The 26286-nt window shown below is 39.6% G+C and overlaps 4 protein-coding genes across 6 annotated transcripts; 3 read left to right on the forward strand and 1 right to left on the reverse strand.

Moving 5' to 3' along the window:
• Positions 1–360: 360 nt before the first annotated feature.
• Positions 361–1898, reverse strand: LOC137130087 (trypsin-3-like). The gene is made up of 5 exons (XM_067509791.1): positions 1744–1898; positions 1442–1604; positions 937–1190; positions 711–847; positions 361–626 (listed from the first exon to the last, which is right to left on the reverse strand). The coding sequence occupies exons 1-5, from the start codon at positions 1781–1783 to the stop codon at positions 477–479; spliced, it is 744 nt and encodes a 247-aa protein (XP_067365892.1). The 5' UTR covers positions 1784–1898; the 3' UTR covers positions 361–476.
• Positions 1899–3077: 1179 nt separating this feature from the next.
• si:ch211-261d7.3 (myb-related transcription factor, partner of profilin) lies at positions 3078–6854 on the forward strand. 2 transcript variants are annotated; one of them, XM_067509784.1, is made up of 4 exons: positions 3078–3189; positions 3483–4193; positions 4632–5057; positions 5149–6854. In XM_067509784.1, the coding sequence occupies exons 2-4, from the start codon at positions 3938–3940 to the stop codon at positions 5973–5975; spliced, it is 1509 nt and encodes a 502-aa protein (XP_067365885.1). In that variant the 5' UTR covers positions 3078–3189; positions 3483–3937; the 3' UTR covers positions 5976–6854. The 2 variants fall into 2 exon arrangements, with proteins under 2 accessions (XP_067365885.1, XP_067365886.1); XM_067509785.1 differs by having other exon boundaries at positions 3084–3391.
• Positions 6855–7078: 224 nt separating this feature from the next.
• Positions 7079–13201, forward strand: zgc:66448 (uncharacterized protein LOC327401 homolog). Of its 2 annotated transcripts, XM_067509776.1 has the most exons (3): positions 7079–7561; positions 7831–11069; positions 11232–13201. In XM_067509776.1, exons 1-3 carry the CDS (start codon positions 7171–7173, stop codon positions 11430–11432), a joined length of 3831 nt encoding a protein of 1276 aa, XP_067365877.1. In that variant the 5' UTR covers positions 7079–7170; the 3' UTR covers positions 11433–13201. The 2 variants fall into 2 exon arrangements, with proteins under 2 accessions (XP_067365877.1, XP_067365876.1); XM_067509775.1 differs by having other exon boundaries at positions 7083–7561; positions 7831–13201.
• Positions 13202–14124: 923 nt separating this feature from the next.
• LOC137130085 (zinc finger protein 501-like) lies at positions 14125–25903 on the forward strand. Its single transcript, XM_067509788.1, is given in 3 exon segments — positions 14125–14510; positions 22965–23339; positions 23342–25903. Coding segments are annotated over 3 exon segments (1380 nt in total). The 5' UTR covers positions 14125–14407; the 3' UTR covers positions 24244–25903.
• Positions 25904–26286: the final 383 nt, after the last annotated feature.

The following is a 26286-nucleotide window of genomic DNA, read 5'->3' on the forward strand; positions in this document are numbered from 1 at the left end:
CATTTCTGTTTAATAACAGAAATGGCATTGAAGGAGCAGGCGGTGTTGACAAAGGAATTACTGTGTACTATGAAAAGTAATATTTGTTCCGTACAGTTAGTAAAGCTATAGATGAAAGAGTTAAGAGTAGATTGATGTGTAATTGACGTGTGTTGGATCTTGATGCTAGTGTTGTATTTATATTAATATCAGATTACACTAAATTGCTTGTACTTGTTATTTGTTGATTGGAATTCTGATGCTGCATATCATCCCTTTCTAAAGGAAGATAACTTTCTCCTTCCTTACCTTTTCCTTAATTTATTGGTTTGTATATTTTTTGTCTAGTGGCACAAAATTATAAATGACAGAGAGTGAGTCTGATGTTAATGATTTATTTTTTTATTTTACTGTTATAGTCGGAGACTCTTTAATAAAGTGAATCTAGTTGTTGATGTAACACATAGGAAACGTTGCCCATTTTGACAATCATCCATTTAGTTGGAGGACATGGTGTTGCGAATCCAGGTGTTGTAGTTGCAGACCTTGGTGTAGACTCCAGGGTTGTTCCTCTGGGCACAGCCATAACCCCAGGACACCACACCCTGCAACTGACCGCTGCACACCACAGGGCCACCAGAGTCACCCTGATAGGACACAGATAAAAAAGATGTGAGCTGACGGCTGCTGAAGTTCTGTGTGTGAAGAAATGACATGACTTTGTGTGGTACCTGGCAGGAGTCCTTTCCTCCCTCGAGGAATCCAGCACAGAACATGTTGGCGGTGATCTGTCCAGGGTAGGAGTTCTTGCAGCTGCTGTCACTCAGGATGGGGGCATCAAGACACATCAGACGATCAGGGTAGTTACCTAGAAAAGAAAAAGTTAAAATATGCAAAATTATTCACAATAAATAGATTTACAAATGTTCTCTTTGTTTGCAGTGTTCTTCTACTGACTTGAAGAGCTGCTGGTGTTTCCCCATCCAGAGATCAGACAAGTGCTGCCTGCACTGGCACAGCTGGAGGGCAGGGACACGGTCTTTACGTAGCTGTTCAGGGTGGCAGGTTTGCTGAGCTTGATCAGCATGATGTCATTGTCCAAGCTGTAGCTGCTGTAGTTGGGATGACGGATGACCTTAGCAGAGCTGATGAACTGCTCTGTGCCCTCGTTGACAGCAATGTTGTGCTCACCAAGACGCACCTGGATGCGGCTGCAGAGAGAATTAAGTATGGCCGTTTGAACCGAATAGTGGGTTCACTATGAATTTTAACACAACTGTGGTGTCAAATGAGCGTCGAAATGTCTCACCTTCATTCTAGATTATGTTAAATCGCACCTCTAATACTTCTTGAATTTACCTTTTAATGCGTGTGTTTAGTAATCAATCATGCCATTCTGAATAAAAACAGTTTGACAGCAGGCCTGTGGCATCTGTCTATTTAAAATCAAATGTCTACTCACGACTTGTAGCAGTGAGCAGCAGACACCACCCAGGTGCTCGAGATCAGGGAGCCTCCACAGAAGTGGTAGCCACCGTTCAGAGAGACCTGGTAGGGCACAGAGTTCTTTCTGCACTCGTAGCCTCCAACAATCTTGTCGTCCTCATCCCCATAGGGAGCAGCAACTATGCACAGAGAGGCAAATATTTCGAGAACTTCAAATTGTTCGTCTCAAAACAGTAATGTGCATATGACAAAATTCAATATATTATTAATCATATATTATATTAATTCAATATTATTATCAAGTTTAAAAGAACTTACAAGCTGCAGCAAAGAGGGCCAGGAGAATGAAGTACTTCATGATTGGGTTATCAGCTGACTGAACCTACACACATTAGGAGCAGATGCACTGGGTTTATATACAGGTAAAGCATCTATTTTGGAAAGCTCTTTATCTGACTTTTTTTCTCAAGGATTTTTCCATGTACTGCAGACTATGATTAAACATTAGCCCACCTGGGAAACACCAGCATGATCAAATAAAAAAAACAGGAATCGTTCTTTTTCTATCTATCTAATATTTGCAGATAGAAAAACAACCTATAACACTGCTGCTTTTAATTTACTTAGAATTAAATACAGACCTAAATAAGCCTAAAAGAACACAATATGGATAATTGTGTGTGTGTTATTTAAGATTTATTTTACTGTTTGCTGTGCAGTCAGCTGATTTGCACTTTCTAAACTGTAACTTGGTTTAGAAAGAAATCTAACAAGACATTATCTTCACTTTCTTATAATTATGACAACACAACACAAATTTTCTGAAGCCATTTCTTTGTACATTTTGTAACATGTCATCTTTGTTTTATCTTCCACTAAAAACACACAACCGGATAATCCAGGATTAACTGCCTCTGAATCGATATTGGGGCCAGTTGTGTGCCAATTATTAACAATGTAGTTAACGTGGACAGTGAAATAAAAATTAAAACATCTATAAAATTCCAGCATATACCTTTTGAATATTGCACAAATAGTACAAAGAAAAATTATAAAGAAAAAAGAAAAAAAATTTATGAAAAAAATATGTTTGGGAAACATGAATTAAGTAACAGTGGAATGTGCAAGAGAAATAAAAAACTAAATAGGTAAATAGGTAGGATTGTAGAATCATGAGAGCATTCATAAAAAGACGTTTCACTTTTTTCCTTTGTTTTCGCAAAACTCACAAATTGTGTCAGTATTTGTAAGTCTTGACATATACCAATCAGTAGGATATATATTATGTAGAATTTTAAATTCGACTTTTTATTAGAGATAAGTTTGTAAGCTTTGACCCACTGAATATTGTTAAAATGAGCCCCATTTAAGTTTCCCACGTGGTATATCCTTCCGTTCACTGTACAAACCTTTTTTCTTATGTGTTTGTTGGTGCATTGTATTTTAATTTTAGTACCATAAACAGACAGTGTGAATTATTTTTCTTTCTCCTCTTGACCTTCAGACAGCTCTAAATTCTACTGGTAATGGAACTTGTAACTGCCGCAAGATCTTAAAGATTCTTTACAAACAAAGAAGTTGGCCCTTTCCATCTTGTTAATCTACAATTTTCTTATCATCTCCAACCTTCGACTGGTCCTGAACACAACTCTCAGTGACGCCATTAGAAAGCGACAATCTTCGTTTGTATGTCGGCTGTTTAGCTAACAGATGCACCACTTGTGTTGTGGGTTTGTTTTGCTTCCCATGTGCAGTTATCATGAGGTAAGAAATACAACAGCTGGAGCTTTTTAATAATGTCTGCTCAAATGTCGCTGGCAGTCCAGCTAAAGCAGCTGCTTCATTTGCAGCTATGGTAGCCTGTTAGCTAACAGCTAGCTCCATTGCAAAATCAGCACCTAATGTATGCGGAATGCGCAACCATTGCGGATGTAGTGCAGAAGAAAATGCGCATCGATGCGACAGAGTACGGAAGCCAACATCACTAAGACAAACCAACACCGCTACTTTGAAATGCTACGTCGCTGTAAGCAGTGTTTTGTTTTGTTGTGTTTCAGCTCTGGGAGCGATTGTGTGTCTGGATGAAACATCTCACTGGAAAACAGCTGGAGGATTAGATGTAGCTTTAGGCCTGTTCCAGGTGTTTTTACTCATGAAAATTACAGAAAATGATTCGAGGGGTACAGCAAGTAATAACAATCACGCTTTGCTCTAATCAGACAGCATGATTGTTTCCCTCACTAAGCTGCTGCAATGACTTAAAGAATTCAATTAATCGTGTAAAGACAGTTTAATACTTTATAAGAAATTACCTCATAGTTTGTGTGTGTGTGTGGTGGGGGGGCAGCTGTACCCTAAGCAGTTTAACACATTATCCGATGTATTATACTGAAGAACTGTAATGCCTTTAGCAGTAGGCTCAGTTATACCTTGAACTTGCATTAATGGGGCAGCAGCTGTCAAAATCAGAATTGGCCGGCCAGTCAGTCCTGCTGTAAATCAGGTCTGACCCATGACTGAGTACTACGAGGAGGGGGGACTGCTTTACGAGCAGTCACCTCCCATGCACATTAAAGTGGAGTCTCCGGAGGGACCCTTTGGAGGGGGAGCCTCAGAAAACGGCTTCCCCAGAGAGGATGAGGACTCAGAGGGCAGCTGTGACCAGAACAGTGGTTTACCTGGAGGACTCCCTTTTAACGTGGTAGTTGTGCATCCAAACATCATGGCACCTGGCATGTCCTCAGATGACCTCCTGTCCATTGAACAAAGTAAGGCTGAATGAGTTTAAGACTATCTGAGGAAACAGTTTTTTCTTGCTTATTAGTAAACATCTGCAAAACATGTTACTCCTAATGGTAACACTATATAAATATCAATGCTTGCTGAATTATTTCATAATCTGGCAGTACACAATCTGGCAGTATACAGTACAAAAACAGTACATTTTATCTATGGAAACACTGTCAACATTTCATACTAAGGGAACATTTAACTTAAATATATTAGGAGAATATACTTTTTTTTTTATAATTTTAGAAAACAAAAGTTAATTTAAGATAAATATTGCTCTTAATGGTGCATGATTTGCCACTATTACTTGAATATGTCTTAACTTAGTGAAAATAAGAATTACACTGTTAAAGCACATTTCTCTTCCTGATATTCTTTTTCTTTTCTTCCTGGACTGTGCACTTTTCTTTCTATAGACAGAGCTATGTCGGCTGCACTGGCTGCTGGTGGTGCAGGAAAAAGAAAGAGCCGTTTCAGTGGAGCAGAGCTAGAGGTGCTGGTGTCAGAAGTCACTCGGTGTGAAGGTGAGCTCTTTGGTCCAGCGGGGAGGCTCCGGCGACGGGAAAGAGAGCGCATCTGGGCTGGAATCTTAGAGAGAGTTAATGCTGTGTCCAGAGTCCCACGTACCCTTCGAGAGGTGAAGAAGCGCTGGGATGACTTAAAGAGGCGCAACGGGGGCAGATTGGCAGATGCTCGCCATCGCAGCTGTTACCTACCATCTGGAAGAGGGGCCTCAATGCTAGGACATCCTTCTCAGCAAAGCCCTAGGCTTCAACAAGCCAGGCAAAAGCAAAGCACAAGACCAAAGCCTAGTTTTCCGTGTTTCCCTGACTCTGACACAGGTATGAAAAGGTTGCTGGATTACTCAGCTGCTTTTTTTCATAGAATGAATAGACTAACTAATATCTACTGTGGTAATGTCCACTTTTGTAGGTGTTGGAGTGGAAGGAACAGAGAGAGATGGTTTGGAGAAAGATGAGGACAATACTGAGCGTGAGAGAGATATGGGAGAACCTGAGTGTGAAGCAGTGGAAAACAGCATGGAGGATAAATTGGGATTAGGACTGGGTCTGGGCATAGGCCCACCCCCTCCATCAGAACGATGGCTGCCTCCTTCCCCCCTTTACAGTGCTCCTTTCCTCAATGGTAGCCCTCAGCCCAACAGTCCTCAGCCGTCGCTTGGGGGACAGCAGGGTCCTCTTGAAGCACCTCCACGCAACTCCTGGCTTGAAGATGAGCTTCGCGGGTTAGGAGAAGCAGCAATTCAACTTGGAAATCGGGTTGAAAAAAGTCTGCGGGAGTTTGGGGAAGGTTTCAGACAGGACATGAGAACACTTGTTGCTTCACAAGAGGCATTAGTAATCAGTCTGCAACAAAACAATGTCCTCTTGCAAAGGTTGTTAGGAGTCCTGGAGGCTCAGCAACAACCACAACAACATCGTGTACAACAAGCACACCAATCACAAACATCTCAGCAGCAGCTGCAAAATTTAGAACCACAACAACAGCGAATCGAAAAACCACAGCAATCACAAATACAGCATCAGCAACAATCTCAACAGCACCAAACAGAAATACAGCAGCAGCCACAGGTCACACAGCATTCAAATGATGAGTCAGCAGTAACAGGAGTACCTGCACCATCATCCCCCAACGTACATGGCACTTTTCCCTCTAATCCACCCACAGACACAAATGGAAGTATGCAGAGGCCACGGCGAGGTAGAGCGGTTGACCACAGACGCAGAAGACGGCGCTGAAGTTCAAAGTGTACACAATGAATATTTCAAATTTTTAAAATGTGCCAAGAAATCATGCTTTTTATCCTTGAAAGTATTTCTGTAAAATTAAATTAAAAGCTATTTGGAGTTTTACTCACTCCCAATTAGTAATCAATCTTGCGCTTTTTCTTTTTTGAGAGGACTGAAGTGGATAAAACATTAGACACTTGAGTTAACAGGGTGGCCTTAACATGTTCAGTTCCTCAGACATGTTCTTGTGCTAAAGGACGTCCTGAGAAACAGTTGCTCTATGGGCTGACTGCCTCACCCATGTGACTTTTATCACAACTGTCTGTAGGTGCTGATGTTTAATATGCATGTCACTGTACATGCTTTGCCACAGATCTGCTCATGATACTCCTAGTAGGTCAGGACTGTCTCACTCCTGATACATTTCCTACATTGTTAAAAAGTACCTATAATCTGCAGTTATAATATATTGTAGTAATACAGCTGTTGTAATTACCTGCTAACATATGCTTGTGCTTTTTTAACAATTACATGGTACAAACTTTTCCAAGTTTGCTTGGACAATAAAGTTACTGTGTTCCATTCAGTGCATTTTGAGACATAAATACTACATTTTAATTTTCAATCTTGATGATGATAAACAAAAAACTCACAGTTAGCTTTAAATTCCAATGTTTTTGGTGGAATTTAAAGGCATATAAAGTATGTAGGCGCTATTTAACATAAGCTTGCATGCAGTACAATGGATGTGTTTGTTTGTAGATAGTTGCAAAGAAACAGCATATGGCCATCATCTATGTAGTTTTGCACAAGCTATATTTTGTAGATAAATGTTTTGTTGAAATGTGACTAAACATGAATAAAAGTCAGACATGGGCTGCAAATAAATCCAGCTAATCACTTGTGGATTTGTCCTGTAGTATATTTGATAAGGGAATATATTATTACTGTCAGTGTTAAAAAGTTTATGTTGAATGAAGTTGTGAAGAGCATCTGTTGTGTAGAACAACACAACCACAACACTGGCAGAAAAGGAAATTTATGATTAAAGGCTTCAAATGACGATTTCTGAACTGATAAACTAACAGCAGTTGTCGGCAATTGGCGCTTTATTTTGAAAGTTTCGAGCGGAAATCTTATTCCTTGTTTGGGCTGGCTAGCATGATCCTTGTGTGGTCTGGACAAGGGGGTGCATGGGTGAAACATGGCCGCCGTAGACCCATCAGACTATCCGAAACGGCAGAAATCCCCTGCGGAGGAGGTGGAAACATCTGGGGAGAAGGCCGAGGCGGTGGAGTCAGGGTGCGGCTTAAAGGAGAAAGATGAAAGAATATGTAGAACGACGGAGAGACCTGATGATGAGCAGGGAGCCAGTACTAGCAACGACGGCGGTTGTAACGTTATTGCCAGCCATTCTGAGGTTAGTGTCGGGTCCGGTGCTGGAGCCGACAAAACGACATGCGTTTCACCGGAGAACCTATCATCGGCTGAAAATATGGCCGCAGCTGGTGGAGGTGAGCAGCGGACTTTCGACTGGTCCGAAACTGAAGACGACGACGAAGAGGCGAAAACACGGGGAAAAAATCCTAAGTGTGGTATGCTAACGTTTTTAATGTATTTTATAGTTAGCTTTAGCCTTCAGGCCACACTGGTCATTAGCTTTCACCACCGGTTCAACACACCGTCAACAAGGCTAACGTTAATTCCCGTAACAAAGTCAAGCTAGCATCCCGTAACGTTACTGTGCCTCGTCTGTTCTTAGGATGGATAACCGTGGTAGTTGCATGCCAGTTGTTTACTTCGCAACACATCTGTTTATCTTTGTTTGCTAAAGTTGTTATTATGATATGCTTTTCTTTTCCAGGCGTCAATCACGTTACAGAGAGTGCTGAAGTAGTGCAACAGAATTCACATGTTGATGATAACATTACTGCTGATGCAGATCAGGACCATGACCAGGAAAACTCACATTCTGAAAAAAAGGGTGCAGAAAAGCTATTGGCTGACGAGCTGATGGGAGAAGTGGACGGGATAGAGGATGTGGTTGAAGAGGATGAAGAGGCAGGCCGAAGGGAGTATGCTGATTCAACAGCTAAACAGAAAAAGTGCCGTTTGGTGTGCAAGGATTGCGGGAAGAGGTTCAGTCGCCGTGAGACATTTAACCTTCATCGCCACTTTCACGCACATGAGGATGAGCTCACACCTCTCACCTGTAAACAATGCGGCCTTACTTTCCAGCACCGCAGCAGCCTCATTAAACATAGAAATGAACATAAAGAGAAAGAGGAGCAATTTGTTGCAAAGAATGAGGTGCGAACAAAGCAGGAGGGCAGTTTTAGATGTGCAGAATGTGAGAGGATCTTCTCTACAGTGGATAAGCTGAGAGACCACAACTGCAGCAATACATTGGAAAAGCCTTATCACTGCCCCTTATGCCGCCAAGAGTTCCAGTTTAAGGTGTCTGTCACTAAGCACATGATGAGCCACTCCCAGGAAAGCATCTTCACATGCCAAGAGTGCACGCAAACTTTCCCCAACTCCATGGCCCTTCGCTACCACCAGCGATGTCATGCCGCCCTCAAACCCTACGAATGCCCGGAATGTGGCATGGTTTTCAAACACTACTCTGTCATGGAAGACCACCGTCGCAAGCACACAGAGAACACACGCTCTCACTTGTGCAACATCTGCGGTAAGACCTTCAAGTATAGCAGCCTCCTTCATCAGCATCAGTATCTGCACACAGGCCAGAAGCCCTTCCGTTGTCCTGAGTGTGGTAAAAAGTTTGCTTTCGCCCAGAACATGAAGGCACACTTTCGCCAACATAGACTGCGTGAAACCACCTCATCCAGTGAGCAGCAGCTCTGCAAACAGTCCCTGCTATCTGCACCGGAGGCTGTAAGAGGGCCAGGAAAAGAGAACACTCAGAGTGAGGAACCGAAACGAACATTCAACTGCCCCCTTTGTACCCAAATCTACTCTACACCAGCTAACCTGAGAGCCCACATGCTTATTCACGAGGCTGAGTATGAGAAGCTGGAGAGATCAACCAGACCTGCAAAGGAGATTCAAAAGTACTGGGAAAAAGGATACACCTGTCCACACTGCCCAAGTGTTTATCGTGATGAATCCAGTTTAAATATACATCTGTTAAGTGTCCACAAGTCTGTAGCACAATATTTAGAAAGGGTGACAGCACCACCTAAAAAACAGTTTAATCAGTTAAACAGTGATTATGTGCAAGGGAAATGGAGAAATGATGGCATAAGTATTAAGTCGTATAAGTGTTCTGAGTGTGGAAAAACTTTTCGCCACCGCTCAGTGTTAGAGCTACACATGCGCATACATTCTAAGGACAAACCTTACCAGTGCAAAGAGTGTGGCAAGGGCTTTAGATTCAGTAGCTACTTACAGCAACATCTTATCATTCATACAGGCAAGAAGCCTTACAAATGTCCAGACTGTGGAAAGGACTTTGCTTTCCTGCAAAACATGAAGACACATCAGAAGCTGCATCAGGAGAAACCGTTCCGCTGCACAAGCTGCCGCAAAGGCTACAGCGATGAGACCCAACTGCAGCACCATATGTTATCACACAATGGTGATAAACCTCATAAGTGTGACATGTGTGAAAAAAGCTTTGGACTAGCCTATCTCCTCCGTGATCACATGAACACACACACAGGAGAGAGACCTCATCGCTGTGATGAGTGTCACAAAACCTTTTCATGGTTTAGCAGCCTGCTAGTGCACCAGAAAATTCATGCTCGCAAGCGCCAGAGTTTCAGCCAGTATAATTCTTTCCCCATTAGTGCTAGAATGAGAGGCAGGGGTAGCAGGGGAAGGAGAGCGGGAAAGCTAATGTGGGGATGGTCTAGAACATCAGGAGGCTCAGGGATGGTTAACTCTCAGCTGTCTCCCTATCCAGTTTCTGCACTGAGAGAGGCTGAACTGCACAGAAGGGCAAGCCAGCCACAGTCTTCCATGCTCTCATCCCGCATGGATTTACAAAGTAGGCAGCAGAAGGAGTCATGGATGTCTGAGCTACATCCTCAGCCAGTGCAGTGGAAGGTTGATGGTGGAGAGGTAATGCCTGCCCCAACGTCGCTGCAGCAACATGCAGCGCCACAACAGGCGCAGTTTGACTGCCCACTACAGCCAGGCTTACAGCAGCACCATCAGAGAAGTCAAGGCTGGGCAGATAGCCCTTTGATAACTCAGTCAGGACCCACATCTGCTCAGAGTTTAGAGTCATCAAACATGCAGGAGAATGCACCTTGTATTGTCAGCTCACACCTGGCATCTGTGCCAAAAAAATCCAGCCCATTAGCAGTGACTGACGTGGAGCAGCATAGACATCCCAAACCTGTTGCATGGAGTAGCATCCCCACATCCACAGTGCTAGCTTCCACAGGCTCTCTGCACCATGATTTTTCTGGCCCTTCCACTTACATTGATGGAGCAGCGTTGTGGAGCGTTAGACCTGCTGCACTTGCAAATTCACAGGGCTCTCCAAACAAGCTTGGTCAAGAGCTACAGCTGCCAAGATGGCCAGGTGTCCCAGGGTCAATACAAAAGGAGCCAACAACACCTCCTAAAAAAGAGGACAGTAGATTGTGGGAGATAAATAATCCTAATCCTCAAGTAATACCTTCGACTGTTAGCCAGCAAGAGAAGCCATGGAACGACTGTGAGCCGCAAAAGCAATGGGCTTCAGGCTTAGCAGGTGCATCCATATCAGCTCAAAAAGACCAAAGCAGTGCTATGCCAGTTTCAACTCCTGTTTCTCATGGGGTAGGTAGCACCTTGTGGGACATACAGACGCAACCAGGAATTCCAAAGACTATAAACTCCACAGAGAAATTGGTAAATAATCAAGATTTTCAGCTGCAGCAAAAACAGGTGACATCTGGCTGGGCCAATGTACAGAGTCAGACTTCAACACAGAAGGTTCCCATCTCCATCCAATATGAGCCTCACCGTTTTGGCCAGGGGATGGGAACGCCAGTATGGGGCTTCCAAAGTAATCCTGTGGGTCCTCAAACGCTGCTCACCGGGCAACTCAAACCAGGGAATGCACAGGATCTGCAACAACAACCAATGGTAACGGGCACTCAGATAATCATAAATCAGCCTTCTCCTTTTTTCTCACCTCCACTTGCTCCGCTCCCTCCTCTCGCTTTGCCTGGCCCCCACCCTCTTCATTCTGTCGCAGTTGGTGCTCTTCCAAGACCTCCACACCCAAATATTTTTTTCACACCACAGGCAGTCATGAGTGAGAGGCCACACATGCCACAGACCCTGCCCCTACCTCAGCTTGCTCCACGGACAGAACCTCACAAAGTTGGGCCTCGTTTGCCTTTTGGCCCAGAACGGCTTCTCCAGTGCATGATATGCGGGTGCTCTCTGCCTCGAGAGCTGGATCTACAGATGCATTACTTGCAACATGCACAAGGAGAGATTTGACAGACTGACACAAGCAACAAAAACTAGTTATGTTTTTTAATCAATTGTATTCAGTGGAACCTCATTTATTTGACCCTCAGTTGTGCAGTTTGACCAGTCAAGTGGGCATTAGAAATAAAAAGATTAAAGTGAAACGTAATATTCTTTGCACACTGGATGCGTGTTTGATAGTCTTTTAGCCCTGAATGAAACTGCAGTGTTATTTGAATTAGAGGGTGTATACATGTGCCATCAAATTAGTTTCACTGTCCTTTTAGATGCATTTAAGATATCCAAAACCTTCTGAGAGGTACAGATTAATGAGGTTCTGTGGTCTACATTTCATTTATTGCCAATAACATTTAGATTTAGATAATATTAGTACTTTTATAGTTCTGTTCATATGTCCTGAACCATTTGAACTGTGTTTCTTCATGTACAGTATACTGTGTGCCTTTTATGAGTACAGTCTGCATGTCTGCTGTCTTTGTATTCTAGGCCTAGTTTGTGCTTAAGGTAGACTCAACAATGTGACCTCACTCCCAAACACAGAGCAACTTTTTCTTACCATACTGTAAAGAAATATACATTTTTGCTTTTGGGAAAGGACGGTGTGCTCATAGATTACAAATGTAAGTCTATACAATGAAAAGTTGACTACATACAGTATGAGTCTGTAAGGAAACACTCAAAGGGCCTTTGGCTGGGTCCAAATATAAAGTTTTCATGATAATTTGATCTGAGCAAAATATCTGTAAACTAAATGTGTTGGTAACAAGAGAAGGCCATTTTACATTAGTTTTTCTGTAAACTGAACTCTAAAAGTATCCCTTTTCCCTATCAATCCTATTACACAATTACTGCTGACAGATTGTCTAATAGGACCTTTTGTAATAAATTACATTTTGATTTATTTGACGTTTGACATAAATATTTTACAGAAAGACAAACATGAGTAATTTATTATTACATTTTTTTCACTCTAATCTGATAAATTAAGGTTACTTTTTGAAGTGTGTCCTGACTGAAGCACATTTGGATACTAATTATATTCTGGTTGGCAGTATACACCTGATGTGTACTAATGAGATCCAGGTAATGAGTGTAGGTATTTATAGAATTACTATTTCAGATGGGGATGTACCCACATTAAAAAGTCCACATTTAAGTACAATTCAATGTATTATTTGTGAATAATGAATGATTTCATTTCACAACTGGTAGATTTAGAATCCCATCTACTTCGTTAAGAAAATGGGCGTTTAAGCCCAAAAAGTGACTGAAACTTTTTCATTACTACTGTCAAATAAACACATAATCCATTTGTGAAAAAAAAAAAAACATTTCTGTGCGTTTTAACATTAAGCATCTTAATATTTAAAACATGCCTTTCTACCTCTGTCCACTCTTTTAGCATGAAAAGATATAGAAATTTCCCATGATGTCCACATACTGGATTAAATAAAACATGGTTTTGATTAGAATGTTGTGTTGCTCAGTACTTGTTAGGTACCCCTTTGAGCTTAACATTCAAAATTTCAAACTTCATACTCTATAACAGATTCAGTCATGCAAAATAAGAAAAACATTTAAAAATTGGTTTAAGAAAACACCTTCTGCAAGTGTGAAATACTTGTTTTGAGTTCGGTCATTGAAATTAAAAACATACAAACCAAACACGCATTAATGCTGACGAACACAAATGCTCAGTTAAGAGTATTTTTCATTCTGCTAAACTGCAACTAAAATGGAATATGAAAAACACAAATTTATTAAATTATTTTCTGATACTCAGTATTTGCCTTTATGTTTAAGTATTCTACTACTGTAGAGAAAAAATTGTTCTGAAATAAAAAGTAAAAGTATATACTGTAAACATAATACGGTTGTCCAGTGTGATTGCTGATATATTAATGTATATTCAGTTTTACAGAGGTAATTGTCTAGCTGGCAATCATTTAACCATTTTAGTCTACTTTTGCTGGGTAGTTATGTTAGGTAATTATATCCATTTTGTGTTCTTAATATGAAAACGCTTCAGGGCAATAATCCCATGATGGTGGAACAAGCTACTAAACTCTGCACGCTCAGCAAACTCACTCCCAATATTCAAAGAACTGCTGAAAACAGAACTCCTCCGCACCTTCCAATGCACTTAAATCTATTAATTAAAATAATAGTAATAAAAATTCCTTTCTGCTCTTTGTTGCACTTGCATCTCATGAAATGTAAACACACTGAAAGGACTTTGCTTTAATGTTTTCTCCTTGACTTAGATTTTTGCTTGCCTTGCACCTCACTCCCAGTAAGTCGCTTTAGATAAAAGCGTCTGCTAAATGACTAAATGTAAATTGAATGTAAATGTATAATATATTACATAATCAGGTTGGAGTAAAAAGTATATGTTAAAAATATAAAATAACTTAAGGAAACTCCTAAGTGTAGTGGAAAATAAGTATAAATTGGCAATCAAAAGAAGGGAAAAATAATTTGTAGTACAGCAACATTACTTCAATATATTTTCAGTGTCTGAAACACATAAAATCACAATGTAAAAATCCGATTCTGTATTTTATTATGATAATAACCTGAAGTGTGTTAAGAATATTGCTGGCTTCTCTAACGCTCTTGTTTGGAGGAAACAAAACAGAAGAAAAGAAAGAATCCACTTCCGCCGTAACGCAGCCCCACAGTGCAGGTGTGTGTGTGTGTGTGTGTGTGTGTGTGTGTGTGTGTGTGTGTGTGTGTGTGAGAGAGAGAGAGAGAGCTACACAGCTATAGCCTTGCTGCTCCTCAGCAATCCTATTATGAAAACAGTACAATGATGTCGCTTTGCACTGTCGCAACTGATTAGATTATCATTCACATTATATCCACTCACTGTCCGTCAGCTTTTGAGTGCGTAACCGTTAATAATATACAATTTAAACTGTAGAGCTGTTAAGCTAACGAGCACTAGCTTGATTAAGCTAGCACAACCAAGCAGCCACACCAAGATGGACGAAGCCCCGGCGATCGGAGAGGACGGAGCTGAAAGCAAAACCCGCAGTGGAGACGGAGGAAACAACGCCGGTCAGTCGACTGAGGACACGTTTGGCAGTAAGTATCCACAAGCTGTCACTGAAACGTTACGGCTATCAACAAAACAGTGATTTCTCCAGGGACGGAGTCCTACTGCAACAACTTTAGCAAAGGATCATATAACGTTATACGTTACTGTAAATGGAGTACGCCCAATTTAATGTTAAGCATTAACGTAGCTTAGCTTACATCCACTGTCGCTTTTGCCCGTCGATGCCGTTTGGCTTTTCACCCTAATGCTGCTGTTTATTGAACAAATGATGTTCTAGTCCAGAACGAAGCTGAGAGTCAACCACATGGATTTTGGCCATTTTTACTATGTGGCCAGGCCAAGCTAAACACCGGAGGAATTAAATATTAGCATAATATTATCCATTGTGTGATATTATTGTTTCATTTGTATAAATTTGTGCATAAATAAAATTAATGCAAATTATACAACTTGAATTTAGTCATTGTTGTCATAGAGCTTGTGTTTTCGATTTAAGAGGCCCAGGGTTCACTCGGTAGCTGCTCTCGCATTCCCGTGTTACTTTCTTAGTCATCTAACAACAACCGAACAACGTTTAGCGTGAGGAGCTGATGTATTTTTCATATTTTGTTAGGCTTTATTAGCTACTTGTGCTACAGTGTCCTTCATGATACTTTAAGAATACAGTGTTAATTTTTTCTTCATACATTTTTTCTTTGTGCAAAATTAACATTGTGAATAGCAGTGGACAGTTCTTAAAACAATACCCACTAAACTTTTCTTTAGGACTGTTTTGAAATAGTTTGATTGATTGACATTTCTTCCTTCTTGATATTCAAGCTGTAAATCATAAAGTATTTAATACAGTTGCCCTGAAAGCTCATAATACTGCAGTATGAGAAATAAATGCAAATAGGCAAAGCACAGGCAAATAATAAAAAACAACTTCACCAATTTGATAACACAGACATAGCCTTAAGAAATGTGCTGCAAAAAGCTATAACACAACCAAATGAAGAAACGCTGTACTTCACACAGGGAGCCTCTGAGATGACACCGGAAATGTCCCGGTTAGCAACTAAAAATATATCTACAAATCAGACTGTCTGACAGTTTCTAGTGGCCTCAATGTACAGTGCTGTGTACATGATAGTTGTCCACAGTGGTTCCGGGGGACACTAAAAAGTGACACAACTGGGACACACTTGTTCCCATTATGTCAGACACAAATTTACTTAAACAAAATTTACTTAAATTTTTCCCTCAGTTGGTCATAATTTCAAGATTTTTTTTCCCAACTATAATCCTGGTGACTTCTGTTAAACTAGTGTACTGCTGAAGTAATTAATCGGCTTAAATGTATTTGCATGTTTCTTCATTTTGTTGTGCTATGGCTTTTTGCAGTGCTTTTATTCATTCGGTTGTGTTTCTTAATGCTGCCCTTATGATGTCCAATTGGTGAAGTCAATTTTTTATTTTGCTTGTGTTTTATCTATTTCCATGTGTTTTCAGAGCCACAGTAATTAAGTATTTTAAAAAAGATAAAAATAGTTTTGTGGAGTAAAAGTTTTATTTATATTTGTTTTTTATTAAATTTTTTGTCAGTCAAAAGAGTGCCATAAAAATCCGTACTGAAACCAGAAATTAGTTAGCACTTTTGTACTTCTGGCTCCCCCAGCCCAAGACATTATGTTTTAATCTGGACATACATTTTGTCAGTAATACCCTACTCAATTTTGAGGTTTTATGTCTCAAACAAAGGTGATTGTTAACAAATGGATAAATAAAATTACAGAGGTTGCCAGGAACATTACACATCATCATGCTTAACACAGAGACTAATTTGCTCACTTTGTTATGTTAATACTTGCGATCACCAACTAGATCAGGTCACTCTACAAGGAAAGGTTTTTGTATAAGAATTCAAAATCAAACTGGAAGTTTAGTGGTAGTGGCTTCTGTTTGTCATAGAGTTCATTTTCCATAAATTAATTCAATCCATTCAAATGCCAATGGAAAAATCTTATTGGCTTGTTGTCAAGGGAACCAGGGAGCGCTAACTTCAGGGTTGGCCTGCAAAAAGAAGCCATCTGTATATCTCTGAATAAGAAAACACTGTTTCCACTGCTTTGGCTGCTTGCATTCAGTATATATTGTGCACTTAAAGGGAACACCAGAATATATGTTTGCTGATTATTTTTACTTGATTTATTATACTGTAAACTTTTATTCTACTTATAATAAAGACATGATTTGCACCTATGTTTTTGTGTTTTTATTTTTCCTTTTCTTTTTTCCTTCTTTTTCTGGAAACAGGAGTTGCTTTGATCTCCTATTTTCCCCTTTTTATTTCTAGGGGTTGGGGTTTACTGCTGTCAGGATTGTGGAGAAGCTTTCAGAGAGGAGGCAGTCTACATGAAGCATCGCCATCAGCACCTGCAAAAAAATGTGTACATTGATGACCAGATGGGTGGTTTACCGGATGCAGAAAAGGACAGTGGGACAGCTAATTTCTGTACTTTATGTTCACTCTCATTTGTAGAAGTGAGTGAATTCCATGTCCACATGGAGAAGACCCACAATCAAACTTCCCAAAAAGCATCTGGTATTGTCATGAATTCTAGGATTACAAAGCACCACATCCATAAATGTCCAGAGTGTGGGAAGTGCTATGGTGTGATTGGACACTTTCTCAACCACCAGCGCTCACACAGACAAGCTTCTAAATCAGTTTTTCATGACCTTGAACATTTAAAAAAGAAATCATTTCAGTGTGAGTCTTGTGGGAGGAATTATTCTCGTGCTTCAGCTCTTGATGCACACCGTCGTTGTCATGAGGAAAAGTTAGTAAAGTCACGAAATAGAAGTTCAGGAGATTCCGTTCACACTGAGGAGCCAGTCATTGAAATCAAGCCAAATGAGAACCAGACATGTGATACTGCTGAAAACCTTTTCAAGTGTTCGTGTGGTAAAGCTTTTTCTGCTCTTTTGCGCCTGAAAACACACCAACGATTTAGCCGCAATGCTCAGTGTTCCCCAGAAGAAATGAAGAAACCAAAGAAAAACTGCAATTTTTACTGTAGTGAGTGTAAAAAAAGCTTCAGTGGCCATATTGCCCTCTACAACCATCAGCGATGGCATGCTAATCACTCAAATGATTCTGTAAAAAAGTTTCCTTGTGAGGAATGTGGAAAAGTATTTATGACGCTAACATTCTACTACCGACATCAACGCATGGCGCACAGTGATGAGACTCCAGCAAAGTCATTTCTTCATCAGGTGTGTCAGCTACAGAAGAAAGCATTTGAATGTAAAGATTGTGGGCTAAAGTTTTCCAGGGCTTCAGCACTTCACTCCCATCAGCTTCATCATACAGATGTTTTCAGAGAAACAGAGAAGGAGGCACAGGTGGGCACTTGTCTGCTACCTCAACAAACAAATTTGGAAAGTAGCGGAAAAGAGACAGAGCAATTGGAGGAAAAAGTGAAATCGGAGTGTTTACTTTCTACTTTTATGAATGAAGAAGACACGCGTGTGAATGAGACTGATGAAGATGTGGAGAGTTATGAACCTGGGGACTTTAATGTTCAGGTGATCAGTGCAAGTGAATCTGAGGACGAACCTGTCCAGGACCTGAATCCTGATCTTGAGCTACTGTGTGAATCAGATCAGGAAGTACTTGATGAAGCTGACACTGAAGTTTCCCCTGGGTGCTTTGTTTCAAAACCAGAGATGGACCTCAAGATTGTACAAATTGATTTTGAGCAGGCTGATGAGCAGTGTGCACTGATTGCAGAGAACAAACCAGCAGTGGAAAGATTTGATTGTCCCGAGTGTTACCGTTGGTTTTCGAGTGCTTCATCACTGCGTGTTCACAGAATGTGGCATGGTGTTCATAGGAGAAGACAGCAGGCTCAAGGTCAGTCAGTGGCAAACACATGTGGCCATGAAGCTAGTAGCTGTGCAGCACAGTGTAGTCAGAAACAAAGTCACAAGGACCAAATCACAAGAGACCAAGCAGAAGGGTTGGAGAGAAAAAAATTGACATGCAATGAGTGTGGTAAATGCTTTTCTTGTTTGTCTGCATTAGTCTCACACCAGTTGCATCATCCCAAAAGAAAACAATTCCAGTGCCCAGGTTGCATGATGTCTTATTTGCATGCAGCTAGCTTGTTTAACCATATAAAAAATTGTTCTGCACAAAAGAGAGAGAATATTTCAGTCACTAAGAAAGAATACAATCCAAAGAAAACCCTTCTTGGCCCAAAGATTTATCATTGTGAACAGTGTGGCAAAGGGTTTTGGTCTTTAGGAGCATATTCTCACCACAAGCAAAGTCAAACAGAATGTGCAGATTTGAGGTTAAGAAAAGGTGTTACAGGACCTTTGTACTCTGTTAGTGGGCATCCACGTTCCACCATTAGGGTTGCTTGTCCAGTGTGTGGTAGAAAGTTTCGTCACAGGGGCATTATGGCATTGCACATGCGAAAACATGAAAATGGGAACCATAAATGTGAACTTTGCAACAGGTCATTTCGTCTCTTTTCCAGCCTTCTCAGACACCAAGTGGTACATAATGAGCAGTTACTCCCACCACCCATTAAGTCTTTTCAGCATCAGGTGGAGCAGTTGAAAAAGAACACATACAGTTGTTCTGACTGTGGGAAGCTGTTTTCACGTGCCAAAGCACTTCAGTTTCATATGAAAAGCCATGGGTATGAGACTGGGCACTTATCATCACCACAAGCCACTGCCAGGCTGGAAGATCTCCAGTGTGCAAAATGCCATGAACATTTCAAAAACAAAGCCTCTTTGCGGTCTCATCAGAAACATTGTAGTAAAAGAGACAGTCAAGCATTTAGTTGCAAGAGTAAACCCTCAGAAACTAATGATACTCTAAAACTGCCAGGGAGTCATATGGAAGTCAGTACAGGGGGAAGCTCTGAACAGATAGCTCTGAGCACACTTAACACGGAAGTTAAGAATGTTATGCACAGTGGGGACAAAACAGACAAAAAGATACAGAAAAAAGATAAAACGGGAATAAGAAACTTAGAACCCTCAAATACAACAGATTTGAAATACAAATGCAAAAAATGTGACCGAAGCTTTTCAGTGGTTGGGGCTTTGAATTTTCATAAAAGAATTCATGCTGAGGGTAACAAATCCATGCCAAAAGCAAATGTGGCCATGTCAGTAATCCTTAAGAACCCTAAACAAGAAGAGTCAGTTAAAGGGCTATTTCACTGTTCAGAATGTGGGAGGCGATTCATGTCCAATTCAGCCCTCGGCTCCCACAAAAGATGGCACAAAGAAAAAAAATATTCACGGTCCTCACTAAAAGAAGATTCCAAATCATTTAACCACAAAACTGAGGAAGGACCTTTTCAGTGCAACAGATGTGGCAAACAATTCTTTAACCCTTGTGTTCTCCAGCGCCACCAGGTGATTAATCCTCATTGTCAAACCAAAGTTGAGCCAGATTCAAACAAAAGCACAGAAACCAATAGTGTGCTAGAAAAGTTTTCATGTCCAGAATGTAGCAAGACTTTTGTGCAAAGTTCATTTGTAGTGGCCCACTATGAAAAAGAGCATGTTAAAATATTGGAGTCTGCAGATCATCAGAGAGAAGGGCTTGTCGCAGTCGACCAGGTGGCAGAAAAGGTTGACATCAGGCTTAGTGAGAATGAGTCAACATCATTGACACTGAAGCCAAAAGGTCACCAGTGTCCCCTCTGCTCTATGACCTTTGCTAAAGCTAGAGGTCTACGTGCCCACAAGTGGCAGGCCCACTCAAGGGGTGTAAAAGGCAGAAGTACAAAAATGTTTTTTATTGCCTCAAGCAGTGAAGTCAAAAAGACAGAAGATTCATCAGCTGTGGACAACACTGCAGTAATGGGAAGTTTTCAAGTTGAAAAGAACAATAGCCCTCCTGGCAGAGGAAGGAAGAAAATCAGACCAGACCTTACACTTGTGAAATCTGTCTCATCCTTTGACTGTGGGAAACTGTGCAGATCTGCATGTGCATTGCTTGATCATAAGAAAGTGTGCCTAGAGGTAAAGCGAGAGTCTAAACACGAGGTCCAAACACTCGAAGTTATGGCTGGTGTATCCCCACCACTCAACCATTTGCCAGAGTATACAGTTAAATGTCTCTTCAAGTGTGATAAGTGTGGCAAAGCTTTCCAAACAGAGGAGCAATTAGAAAACCATAAGTCCAAGGCAAAGAGTCGGCCGTATTGTTGTGCCCTGTGCTGCCACGGCTTTTGGACTGAGAACCAACTGCAGCAGCACCTCGCCTGGCATGATGAAGTTCGCTGTCGTCTCCCAACTGAGGTTCGCTATAGGCTCAATGCTGCTATGACCTCAAAGCCTCTCAAACCCAGCTTCTCCACTGTTGACCACAAAGGGAAGCATTTCCTATCTTCTACACAGGACCAACCTACTCTTAACCCAGAAAGCCAATCCCAAAGTAGCCATAAGTGCCAATGTTGTGGCAAAGCCTTTCTATCACCAACTGCATTGCAAAAACATGGAACTCAACAGTGTAACAGCAACTTATATCATTGCTCTGTTTGCCCCAGGACCTTCAGTGAAATACAGGACCTTATTGATCATCACCAGGAATGTATCAGTGTTGACAAAAGCCAGAGTGATACTCTCTCTGCTGTTGTATCAGGAACTACCAATGGCCTTACTTGCCTTGAATGTGGAACTACTTTTTGTCAAGAAACTGATTTGCACCAGCACTATATTGAACATGCCCGTGGAGTTTATTAGACTAAACAAACTGCATAAGACTAAAACTAAGGTACTGTAGATAGTAGATTTTCCTTTTCAAGGTTGCAAATGTGTTATGCTAGAAAACTCTTTGTTAGACCTTTGTGTGGGATAAAAAGACACTTTCTTTCCATGTTTGATTTTATATTATTTAGCATTCATTATATATAAAACATTTTCTGTAGGTGACAGTTTTTCTGTCATGTTTTGCTTTACACTAGACTAGTACAAATGTATAAATGCTAAAAAAAGAAAATGTACAATTTTGAGCCAATAGGTGATTTGTGCCCATTTTGAACTGATCTTTAATGAACTTCAGCTGAACTTTGTTAATGTCTTTGGGGATCACTGGATTATGGTAGTTCATATTTAGATATAGTATATCAAAAAATCTTTAGAAACACTTAAGCATGTACATGTTTGTCCTCATGCATTTAAAAAAATCTGAAAAATAAATAGAGCTGCTAACACACTAATTGAAATAGTCCACAACAAATACATACTACAAATCCCAGGCCGCTGTTAATATAACAGCGGCTGCTTAAGGTTCTGTTTATGTCTAATATGTCTATTTCATATTTCAGAAGGGAATATGCCTGATACCTGATGATACTTAAGATACCTGAAATTTAGTAATATGCACAGTTTGTGCAATTTGATAAACTGATGCTGAACATCATGGCAGACTACTACCATAAAACAAGTTTCAAAATCCAGCACTTGGACATTATGAGCTTCATAGTTAGCATTAATTGATTTATAAGCTCCCTTGTTCTTTCCATTTCAGTGTTATATTTCTGTGTTGTAGAAAGATCATTACTTAGTACAAAAAAGCATTTATGATCATGTAGGGTATTTGTAAGTTTACTGTACCACTTATGTAGTGGAATATTAATTTATCTTTTTTTTTTTTTATAGATGACCATTACACCTTTTTGACTTCTTGTTTAACTTGCTGTTTTTGAAGCATAAATAAATTAATGAGTTTTTCCTAAATTATTGGGTCATGTGATTAATTCAACTTCATTGTAATTGTATTTTTTTGACTCGGTCCATTTGACTTAAAATCCTATTGATAAGAGTGTGGTTTGGATATTAGGGTAATATAGCTGATAATTACACATAATATATACAACTTTTCACATAGTACATTTTTGAAACCATCCCTACATAAAATAGCAGGCCTTGTACCACATTTAATTGGAATCAACCGATAAATTTATTAAAGTAAATGTTAATTTAAAAATCAATTATAAGCCTCAAAGGAAAAATAAATTCAAAATTATCCTGTCTTTAAAAACACAAATTTTGAAAAAACAAAAATGCACTTAACTTGATCTTTTTTTGTGTATCTATATGTGAAATTATCATTATGGAATTAATATATTTTTATACATTTTTAAAGACCATAGCAGATGTTATACTTTCTCAAATGGGAAGGTTAGCTGTTTTTATTGGTTAAAAATCTTAGTTTACAACTGTAAGTTAAAGAAATGCCATAACTCAGGCTTGCAATTGAGTTTTACTTGCTCTATCTTTTAAGCCAAACTGAAAAATTTCAGCTGGAACATTAAAAAAACAATTTTATCCAGTTACTGGCAAACCCAGACAAAGGTCTATATTTGTATTCATAATAAATTTAACAATACAATACATGAAATGACAAGATTTGTTAAAAAATATTCAATTTAGTTTTGTTCTTTTTTTTTTTAATATTGTAGTCAAACAGTGCAACATTGCATGTGAGGAGTGTGGACTGCAGTTTACGAACTGGGAAATCTTCAAAACTCACTTGCACCAGCATGCACTAGAAGAGGAAGAAGAGCAGACCGAAGACTACAGGTGTCCTGCACCCGAACTGGTCCCCCAAAGAGAAGACCACAGAGAAAACACAAATGGCAACAGATGTGACAGGAGCAACTCATTGCAAACAAAACCCTCAGGGTTTATGCAAGGTAAAAGAGTTGTCCAGGCATCAATTAAGAACAAAAGCAGAAAGGTTTATGCTTGCTTGGTTTGTGGGAAAGTGTATTCGTACCTCGTTTCGTTCAGAAAGCACCAGCAGCTGCATAAAAACCTTAGTTTCACAGACAAAAGTCAAAGTGTCCAGATTGTGGGATATCATTCGTCAGGCGAACACGGCTACTTGGTCACCTACAAGTTCACAGGTCACACGAACCATTTAAAGCCAAACCTCCCAGATGTGAACAGTGCAACAAAGACTTCAGTTCTATGAGGTTGCGGATGATTCATAATGAAATGCATAAAGAGAAACCATTATGGTGTTTGGGTTGTGCCAAAGGCTTCAGAGATGAAATGTTACTAGACAGACACCTGCAGGGCCATAGTCTAAGGCAACAAAAGTGCGACATTTGCCCCAAGAGTTTCCAAACACCCACGCAACTAGAGTGCCACTACAAAAGTCACACTGGTGCAAAGCCATACCAGTGCTCATTCTGTAGGAAAAGCTTTTCCCATTCTGGTAAACTGGTTTTACACCAAAAAAAGCATCTTAGAGTTTATGCTCGATCTAGCAGGATATCTTTAGGGATCAAGAATTTTGCTATTATGGCAAAGAAGCAAACGATTAAACAGAAGAGTGTTAAAAAGGAGCCAGAAATGGAAGCATGCATGGAAGTGCTGACAGGAAAGAAGGAAGGTGTGGAAGAAAGTGTAAGTCAAAAGACCTGTGAAGCTGCTGACTCTGGGGATCATGTTACCTCTGAAGAGTCGGAATGTGGAGAACCAATGCATGACATCAGGTTTTCAAAACCATCTAACTCAGCTTTATTTCATGCGTCTGAAGAGATGAAATCAGAAACTGTGCGACCACAAACAAGGCCGGACAAGAGTGAGTCACAGGGAGTAAACATGCACAGAGAGCATAGGTATTGGAAATGGGAGTGTTTTGAATGTCATATGGGTTTTGATGATGTAGCAAAGCTGCATTTGCGTTATATAAAACTTGCTATAGGGGGAGCTACCTTTTCCACAAGATGATGTGGCATGAAGGCTCACATTTAATTTTTTCTCACTTGTGCCTATTCTGGTCCCCAATAATGACTCTCTTTGCAGTTGAATTGGAGCAGTTAATATCATTTATCCTTGTATTTTATTTTTCGAAACAGTAAACATGAGTAAACACAGAATGTTGTCATTAAACCCTTTATCACATAAACTTAGATGTGTTTGGTAACTTGAAACTCACTGTCTCTATGTGACACTACTTTATTGACTTAGACTACATGCTGCTTTGTTTTGAATACGCATTTCTGACGTATAAATGAAAATCATGTGTTATTAAATATTGTCAAGAACCAACAGAAAGAAAACATAAAATCTACCTCATTCTCCTTTGACAACTAAATAAAATATATATTTACATTCACAGAGTTTGTCTTTTTGGACTGTTGTACACAACGCAATGTTTGCACATTGGTGTATGGTTTCTCAAAACCATCACTGTTTAGAGGGAAATATTTGTGAGACTTTTTTGAGGTGTAACTGTAATAATTTTGCAGTAATTTCAAATGAGAATGTGTTTTGACTTAGTATTTTCTTTTTGGTTTAGCAAAATGATTTATATCTATAAAAATATTCATGAGGAATACATGTGAATATTTACAATCCATTGCTCTACATAGTTGCTTTTCTGAACAGCCATCCATTATCTGTAACCACTTATCCTATTTGGGTGGCTGACTAATCATTGGGTGAGAGAAAATACTTAAGAAAATTGAATGAAAATACTTAAAATTTCAACATCTATTGTAAATTTTATTATTAACATATGAAAAGAGAAACTTAGCAAAAGGGAAATATTTGGGTGCTGGATCCTCTGGTCAAAAACTTAAAATAGGACATTGCTCCTTTATCAGATTTTGGGATTTTAAATGTAGCTCAAATATTTTGGCTCACAACCCTTCCTCACTGTCCCTACAAACACTTATGTAATTATTTACAGATGATACAACTGACATGATGTTATTAAAACATTCAGAAAATCCAGAGAAATCTCTGTATGCAAAGGAAAAGCACTAAAACCAATGCTGAATGGTTTTGACCTCCGGATCCTTTGGTGGCACTGCAAAAAACACAATTCTGTTGAGGAAATCCCTGCATAGACCCAGGAAAACCTCTGAAAAACCAATGTCTGACTAAAGAGGAGTGGGCCAACTGGCTTGAACCCTGTTCAAAAGCCAGTATCTGTGAGGGTATGGGTATGCATTATTGCACACGATGATTTACAAGGTTATTATAGATATAAGAAATATGAAGAAGAAATATGTATAAACATAAATTAAAAATATAAATAAATTCACTATGATGACTAACATAAACCATTATGAATATGCCTTGTCCAAAAACTACATAAGAAAGGCAAAATAATTTTAGTTTCTACCAGAGCAATGTGTGGCATTTTGGTGGAACATTTGGTGCTTTATGTAGTGAAAATTATGTTTAGTTTTTTACTTTTACCATTTAATATATTGCCATTGTACTATTGGGTCAGGGTTAAGGGGTTGATTTATAAATTGTATTTTTTTTCTTAATTACATATTAAACTGTGCCTCAGCCTTTTGAGAAATTGGGTTGTATTTGAACAATACAGGAGTTCATTAAATTCGCAGATGTTACAACATGAAATGAGGGATGCATGAGGTTTCTTGATATTAGAGTAAAAACAATGGGTTCATTCCTGCATTACACTCTACCCTAGCACCACCAAGTGGTTATTCCTTGTTGACAGGATATGTGGTATTCATAATCTAATCTTATTAATCTTTTCTCTGTGCTTTTTTTGTAAAGTTATTTCAATAAATGATTAAAAGGGGTGTCTGTAATTGTGTTGCTTTTACAAGGACATATACTATTACTCACAGTTTATTTTAGTATTTGACAATGGAGTATTTATACTCATTTTATATATGCTTATGAAAAACAATCTACTTTAGTTAGATGTTTTTTTAAGTGATGTTTGTGAACTGACTTATAGAGTTCATAGCATTGGGATGTTTATTGTATTTATCTCTAAATCTATTT

The sequence above is a fragment of the Channa argus genome, chromosome 7 (genome assembly GCF_033026475.1).
Source record: "Channa argus isolate prfri chromosome 7, Channa argus male v1.0, whole genome shotgun sequence".
Taxonomy (NCBI): Eukaryota; Metazoa; Chordata; class Actinopteri; order Anabantiformes; family Channidae; genus Channa; species Channa argus.